The following is an 8,279-nucleotide window of genomic DNA, read 5'->3' as shown; positions in this document are numbered from 1 at the left end:
AAAGTTATTTCTCCCTCTATTTCCGTGAGCTTGGAGTCCAGGGAGTTAACACTGTGAGAAGTGAAGGGGAAAGTGTGGGTCTGAGGAAGCTGGAGCTCAGAATGGAGAGCCAAAGATACGGGGTGCCTGAGGAGGGCCGGCCGAGCTGCTGGGCAACGGCATCCCTGGGCTGGCGCTGCCTGTGGAGCAGCGTTTGCAGTGCACAAGGTGGGCTAGGAAGCAGCTCCTCGGCCTCCGACGCGCCTTAGTCCTCGCTCTAACTGCGGCGGGAGTGTGAAGAGTTTCAGAAGGTTCTAGGTACTGAGGGGCCGAGACAGTCATCCCCCGATGGACCCATGAGGAAAAAGCTGCAGGCAGTTTGGCAGATTTCTTGCCAGTCCTTGTCTAGACAGACAGGGCCTTGCTGTGTGGTTCAGGGCTGGCCGCAAGCTTTCAGGGACCCTCTCGCTCAGCCTCCCAAGTACTGGCATGACAGGCATGTGTACCACACTCAGCCTATACATATATTTGTTTTATTTACTTTTAATTTACTTAATTTAATTTTACTTTTTAATTATTTTAATTTTATGAGCTTTATTATATTAAACAATAAGTTCTTTTTCATTTTAAAGAGAATAAAAGTAGAGCAGAGTAAAACAATTGTCTCTTGTTCTTTTTTTTTTTTTTTTGTCTTTTTCATTTTTATCGGTACTGGGGATGGAACTCACGACTGCCTGCTAGCAAGGCAGGTACTTATGCCGCTGAGCTAAATCCCCAGCCCCTGAGTTCTTTTTTTTAATCCATTTTATTTCAAGAAAAAAACAAAATTTCAAAACACATCAATCAGGGAAACAGTAAGTTCTTAACAGGACAAAAATCACAAAAATAAAATGCTGAATGTTTAGCATATTGAATTTTATAAAAAAGCATCAAAAATTTCAACACTTTTTTGGTGCTGCACACACACACACACACACACACACACACACACACATTTTTTCAGTACTGGGGACTGAACTCAAGACCTCGTGCTTGCCAGGCAGGCGAGTATGCCGCTGAGATAAATCCCCAGCCCTGGTGCTGCACATATTTTTAAAACATCTATTATTTAAACCTATGTTTTTTGTACTGGGAACTGAACTCAGGACCCTGCACATACCAGGCCATTGCTTATGCCCCTGAGCTATATCCCTGACCCCTCAGCTCTGTCTTTGTTTTGTTGTGTATATCTATGTCTTTATTATTTGTGGTACTGAGAACAAACCCAGGACCATAGGCTGAGCTGCCCTTCAGCCCTTTATTTTTTATTTTGAAATAGCATCTCACTAAGTTGTTAAATTGCTCAGGCTTTAAAAAAAAATTTAAAAACTGCCCAGGCTAGACTTGAACTTGTGATCTCCTTGCTTCAGTTTCCCAGAGTTCTAGGATAAAGCATTTTAATTTTTATTTTTTAGAAGCGTTAGTGATTGACACCAAGGCCTCAAACATCCTAAGCACACAATTATCAGTGGGCTTCACCTCCAGTCAAATCTGTGATTTTTAAGAAACTGCTTAGTGTTGGGCCGGGTTGTGGCTTAGTGTGGTAGATTGCTTTCCTTGCATGTGTGAGGCCTGGTGCCATCCTCAGCACTGAAAAAATTCATTATGATTATAATTTACATACAACAAAATTTTAACCATGCTTAAGTTCACATCTCTGCTCTACGTTGGCTTCCAGGGGAGTTTCGATTTGTTCTTTACCATGCAGCAGCACCCTCGCCCCCCTACCTCCTAGAAGCCTCTCTCCCGACCTCACCTTTGTTCCTCTGTGCCCTTTCACCCTTTCAGATGGGTTGTCACACACTATTCTGTCAACTCCCAGAATCTCTCTCCGGAGCCTGAGCCTTTCACAAGGGCCTGGCAGATAATCTCCACCTGGCGTTTTCCAGGTTTGGTCTTAAGTCGTCCAACCAGAGAAAATGGCTCAAAGGCTCCAGTCCCTCAATTTCCCCAAAACGCAGGTGCGATCCCGCGCTTTACCCTGAAGGCCACAGGCCAGGTCCCACATCCTCCCGGCTCTGAGCCCCGCCTGCTCCGCATTCCGATTGACAGTCATCTTGACCAATCAGCATGCGAGCGGGGACCGGGAGGCTGGACGCGCAAGTGCAGATCGTCTCCCGGGAAACGGGCGCGCTCATGGCGTGGCACAGGGGTGCGGGTGGCTGGCGCCTGTGGCGGGGCGCCCATCGGCCGCCCGGGGACGCAGGATTCGCCACCGGGGCCGGGTGACTGCGCGCCCCACGTTTGCGTGGGAGGAAGCTGGGAGGGAGCGGGGCCTGGGTCTAGGTCTAAGCTTGGCCCAGACACCCTGACGCTTGTCCTTCGGCTTCCAGGCTTCTGTCTCAGCACCGAGGCGGCCGCGAGGCGCTGTTGCTGGAGCTGCGCGCGGCCTTGCTGGAGCGCAGAGGTGAGGGTCCCGGCCCGGGCCTCTCACCATGGCTGACTCCTGCGGCGGTAGCGCCGTTTGCTGATTGCTAGACGCATAGAGGCCCTGTGCACGGCTGCCATGTGGCTTTGGGAAAATGAGCTTTGAGCTCAGTGTGCATTTTCTTTTTTGTTCTTTTGAGACGGTGTCTCCTATGCAGTTCAGGCTGGCCTTGAATTCACTTCGTAGCCCGGGCTGGTCGAATTTGCAACAATCCTCCTGCCACAGCCTCATGAGTGTTGGGATTACAGATGTGGCCTGCCATGCCCGGCCTCGGTGTGCATTTAGTGACTTGCTCATTTTTCTGCACCATTTGTTGAGCGAGTATTTTCTAGGCGGGCTGCACAGTGCTGGAAGGGACAAATAGAGTTCCTGTCCTCAGGCCAACATTCTAGTGAGATTAATGTTCCGATTACTGAGAAAATAAGTCACTAGTCATCAGTGTTCTGATTAAGCTCAGGTTGTTAGAATGGGGTCTACTCCTGGGCAGATGTTATACTAGAGCCAGGATTGTGACAGGGACAGAGGAAACAGCAAGTGCAAAGGCCCTGTGTGGTAGTGAGCTTGGTATATATGAAGTGGTGTCCACTCATGTCAGAGTCATTGTGGGACACATGTTAAGATGAGAAGGTCAACTTTGAAGTCCTGGATACAGGTTTGCCAGGGTTTTTGCTGATGGCCATGCAATATTGTGTTTCAGGACCTCTAGTGACGCTGAACAAGCCACAGGGTCTGCCGGTGACAGGTACGGGCAGCAGTGAGGGCAGCAGCACAGGTTTTGGGGGCCTCAGAGGGAATGGTGAACAGGCCTTGTCCTCTGGAAGTGACCCAGCCTTTGCCCTCTGGTTTTCCAGGAAAACCAGGAGAGCTGACTTTGCTGTCCGTGTTGCCAGAGCTGAGCCAGGCCCTGGGGCTCAGGCAGCAGGAGCTGCAGGTTGTCCGAGCACCTGGGAAGTGAGTGCTGGGGGCTCGTCTTTGACAGGTGATGGGCTGTCTGGCAGATGCTCCACAGCTGGCGGCCATCATGTAGGCTTGTAGGCTTTTGGCTCCAGCTTCCTGGGGCCAGAGAGAATGAGCAGCACCTGGAGCCATACAGTCTCGGGCCTTGTGTATAGCAGGCTTGGATTGTAGTCCCAGTGGTTCTGTTGGGCTGCGTGCAGGTCTGTGCGCCTTCCTAGGAACTTGGTAAGCCTATGGGACTGACTTGTCTCTTTTCCAGGGAGACTTCTGGGCTTGTGCTCCTCTCCAGTTGTCCCCAGACAGCGAGCCGCCTCCGGAAGTTCTTCATCCAGTCGAGGAGAGCTCACAGACCCACAGCCACCTACTGGTGAGCATGGCTGGGGGGCTCCTGGGACAGTGGGGTGGTCTCCAAGACCACTTTGAGACTCTTCTGCCCCTTTCCCAGGGCTGTCACCAACGGGATCCCAGCTGCTTCTGCGGGGCAGATCCGCGCAGCACTGACATTACAGCACACCGACGGTGTCAATGTCGTGAGTTGGGGTCAGTGGGGAAGATGCGGGTCCCTCCAGGTACACCACCCTCCATGGGCAGGTGAGCAGCTCTGCCTGGGTGTGACTGAGTCCGCAGGGAGTGGACAGAGCTGGAGTGCCTTGCTGTGTATGTGAAGCATACTCATTTTTGGGTCATTTATAGGTGGTTCCAGTGAAGTCCCCATCCCGAAGGGACATCCTGGAGGGTGTCAAGAGGACCCTCAGCCACTTTCGTGTAATGGCCACAGGCTTTGGCTGCGCCCTGATCCAGCTGCAGCCCCTCACAGGTGGGTCTGGAGCCCCAGGCAGCCTTTAGAACACTTGGGTGAGGGGCAGAGTGGGCAAGTGACTCAACGGTCGTGGAAGCATCTGAGGGGCCCCACCGGGGTGTGGCTGGGAGGAGGCCCATCACCGTGCAGGAAGAGTGGCTCCATCCCTGGCAGCCTCCACAGTGCAAGGCTGTGGCCGCAGGCTAGTGGTTGGCACCCCTTGCTGGTCCTGGCCTGCTCCCCACCCCTCTGGAGGCCGAGCTGCCACCTACGTCCCTGTGACCCAGGGACAGGGCCTGTTTCCCCCAGGGAGGAAAGGCGACACTATCACCTGTCCTGTCTCTCCTGTCACCCAGCGTTCCCTAGTCAGCTGCAGGTACACATGATGTTACAGCTCTGTCCTGTGCTTGGGGACCACACCTATTCTGCTCGTGTGGGCACTGTCCTGGGCCAGCGCTTCCTGTTGTCTGTGGAGAGCACAAAGCCTCAAAGACAGGTATCCAAGGCCACTTGCCTGTCCCTCCAGGGGCAGGGCTGGATGGGCTGTGGGGCGAGGGTGGCTGGCACCTGTGGACCGGCTGTGCAGCTGGGGATTGGGAGGGGCCCTTTCAAGTCCAAGTTCTCTCTGGATCCCTCTCTTGCTGTGGCTTGGGCAGATGACCACTCAGGCCTCATGCGGCCCATCAGCTCAGTCAGGGAGTTGAAGCCTGCCAGGCTGAGTCTGTTTGGGACAATGAACAAAAGAGGTTATAGTAGGGTACCCAGCACCCTGTCTTAGCATGTCGGTGGTGCCCTAGTGTGAAGCTAGGGGTGGGGTAGGTACAGGCTTTGCCCAGCCCTTCACACAAGAACTGGGGCTGTGGCTGTCCAGCCAGGTGGGGGCAGTGGCAGGGGCCTGCGCAGAGGGCTTCCAGAAATCCCTTCTTCCACTTGCTTTCAGACAGAGACTCTGGGCTGGGAGGACTTGCAGGGTAGGGTTGAGTTGTGTCCCTTGGTGAGATGACCTGACAAACCCCTTACCATGCCCACCACAGTGAGGATGTGTGGGCAGGCAGGCAGGCAGGCGGCTGAATGCCACTCAGCCGTGGAGCAGGGACAGGAGCCAGGCAGAGGCGGCAAGTGCGCACTGCCTGGAGCTGGCATAGCCCAGTGCTCGTTTGTCCCACCCAGGCCCTGGATGACGCCCTGCTCAGACGCCTCCACCTGACCCCTGCCCAGGCTGCACAGCTGCCCTTGCACCTGCACCTGTACCAGATGTTCCTCCCTGGCAGCAGGCCTACCGATGCACCCATCGAGCTGCGGGCACCCCTACCCCAGTATTTCTCCAGGACCCTGCAGGGGCTGGGGTTCTGCCAGCAACAGGCTCCCTCTGCTGCTGCCCCCAGAGGGCAGCAGAGGGAGGCCTGACTGGACCCACGGAGATGGGGTCGCTGTCAGCTGCTCGGACATCCCAGCTGTGTGTTTAGGCAAACCTGAGAGCAGATCTTGGGATGTCAGGCAGGTGACTATTCTCTGGACTAGAAATAATAAAAATTCTGAGCTGGTGGGAATGAGGTGTGGTTGACTGTATTGTTTGAGACGGGCTCACACTGGCAGTCATGCCTTCCGATTCCTACTGAGCTCCTCCTCCAGCTGGCCTCACCCTGGCATCCATGCCTTCCGCTTCTTATGGAGCTGTGTCCTAGCCCTTCTTCACCATGTTTGAATGTAGGGCATTAAGTACACTTAAATCGCCATGTGCTTAATATAATACGTGACCATCACCTCTTCAGATCTCATTTTGTAAAACTTAAAACTCTATCCATGAAACACTACTGGCACGTCCCCCATTCCTCTTCCAGTAGCCACCATTCTTCTTTACATCTCTGTGAAATTGGCTAGTACCTGATCTGCACTGTTAGATCTTTTAAAGAGTCTGGTGACACAGGCCTGTAACCCTAGCACTTGAGAAGCTCAGATAGGAGGGTCAATGTGAGTTGGAGATAAGCCTGGGCTACCTAGTGAGTTCAGGGCCAGACTGCAGTACAAAGTGAGACTTTGTCTCAAAACACCAAAAGATCACTTTGACTTTTGTGCCGTTTCTTAACAGGCACACGAGAATCCCACGTGAAAGATGCTCTTCCTTCGAGGGCCGAAGGTAGGGAGGGAGAGGTGGATATAAAGGAATTAAGGTGCTATGTACATGTACCAGCTCCCCACAGTAAAAGTGATCACTATGTATCACAAACATACTAATATTTAAAGACCAGAAGACAAAAGGGTGCTCCTTCTACACCATCAAGGCATACCGTCTTTATCCTCAAGGATTTGAAGTCAAAACCCAGAGAACTTCTCTTTTTGGAAGACTTCACTATGCAGTTTAGGCTTGCTCTGAACTCGCTTTGTAGTCCAGGCTGGACTCAAATTCACAGTGATCCTCCTGCCTCAGCCTCCAAATAACTGGGATTACAGACATGTACCACCATGCCCGGCAACCCAGAGAATTCTTCATAGACCTTGAAATAGACCTATGTAGTGCAGGCTGGCCTCCAAGCTGTGGTGAGCTTCCTGCCTCAGCCACCATGCTTGGCTAAACTAATTTTTTAAATAAAAATAAAGCTGGAAAAACCAGGTATGGTGGTGCATGCCTATAATCCCAGCACTCGGGAGGCTGAGGCAGGCAGATCACCACAAAGTTCAAGGCTAGCCCGTACTACAGAGTGAGAGCCTGTCTCAAACAAAACAAAACAAAACAAAAACACCACCTTGCCCTTGAGAAGTAACAGTTTACAACAGTGGTCCAAGGCAATCCTTTCTTCTACAAGTGCTTATAATCTTACTGGTTGATTGTAATTCAACCCGCATTACGGCCACCCCTCATGACTTTGCTCCATAAACCTTCCTAGCTGGCAACCCCTTTGGCACTCCTGCCTCTCGGGAGCCAGTCCTATTTATTCCCCAATACATTTCCCTACTCTTAAAAAGAAAAAAAGCTGGACATAGTGGCTCACAGCTGTAATTCTAGCACTCTTGGAGTCCAGCTGAGCACCGTAGAGGGACTCTGTTGATGGGATGGAGGTGCAGAGGCTCTGGGTTAAATCCACAGCGGCACAGACAGTAAGATAAAAATGATAAAGTCCTGTCTTTTTAGACTGCCCATGTAAGTTAGTTGCCTCACAAATTAGTTATTCTCTGTCCAACCTAGCATTATAAGTGACTAATCCCTCTATGGGTCTTCATTTATGAGGAGCTTATGCTAAATAAATTTGTATCTTTTTCTATTAATATGTCTCACATAAATTTTCGGGGGGGTCATGACCTCGCATTTGCCAAGCAGGCACTTATGCCACTGAGCTAAATCCCCAGCCCTCTCTCACATAATTTAATTTCAGACCCACCAGGACTGTATGAGGATGGATTAGAATTGTTCCATCCCTACACTGCGTCTCATCTCGTCTGACTTTTTTGGGGAGGGCTTAGGGGTACTGCTCTCTGAACCAGGCCTCATACTGAGCTACATCCCAGCCCCACCCCTTTTGAAACAGTTTCACTAAGTCACCTAGGTGAGAGTCAAATTTGAAATCCTGCTGCCTCAGCCTCCAGCATGCTGGAATTACAGGCACGTACCATCACACCCAGCTGCTTCTGACTCTAATAAGGACACTTGTTGGGTTTGGGCCCACCCAGAGGATCCCAGACGCTCTCATCTCATCAGTTTAGCTGTTCCTGCACAACCCCACCCAAGCACACGCACCAGACACATTTTAGGGGGCACGGCTCCACCACTGCCACCAGGAGATACTGGACTTTGCAACAAGGGTGTGGCTTGGAGGTTTCAGTTTTAGGGGATTTGGACTCCCCCCAGAGAAAAGGAGGACCTGAGTCCTCAGGAGGAACACTGGGTTCAGGCAAGGTGACCCTGTGTTCTGTTCCAGGGCCTGTCATCCTGCTGGTCTGGCTTGTCCCCTGGAACTCCTAGTGGGCAGCAGAAGTGGCCAGGCTTCCGCTCACTGCCACAGGTCTTGGGCAAGCCGAGCTCTCCAGACTCCATCATCCAGACCCGCTTCTCCTGCTGGGGACTCCCTCCTCTGCTCTTGT

General features: G+C 52.1%; 1 protein-coding gene across 1 annotated transcript; it reads left to right on the top strand.

Annotated features, from left to right (window-relative positions):
• Positions 1-2,081: 2,081 nt before the first annotated feature.
• On the top strand, positions 2,082-5,752 carry Rpusd3 (RNA pseudouridine synthase D3). Its single transcript, XM_003464130.4, has 9 exons — positions 2,082-2,243; positions 2,352-2,425; positions 3,144-3,188; positions 3,298-3,397; positions 3,663-3,770; positions 3,849-3,933; positions 4,097-4,220; positions 4,559-4,698; positions 5,373-5,752. Exons 1-9 carry the CDS (start codon positions 2,089-2,091, stop codon positions 5,607-5,609), a joined length of 1,068 nt encoding a protein of 355 aa, XP_003464178.1. The 5' UTR covers positions 2,082-2,088; the 3' UTR covers positions 5,610-5,752.
• Positions 5,753-8,279: the final 2,527 nt, after the last annotated feature.

The sequence above is a fragment of the Cavia porcellus genome, unplaced genomic scaffold (assembly GCF_034190915.1).
Source record: "Cavia porcellus strain 051 isolate PalLab524CR breed Dunkin Hartley unplaced genomic scaffold, mCavPor4.1 scaffold_15, whole genome shotgun sequence".
Classification (NCBI taxonomy): Eukaryota; Metazoa; Chordata; class Mammalia; order Rodentia; family Caviidae; genus Cavia; species Cavia porcellus.
The sequence above is the reverse complement of the archived record's forward strand: the minus strand, read 5'-3'. Positions and strand labels throughout refer to the sequence as shown.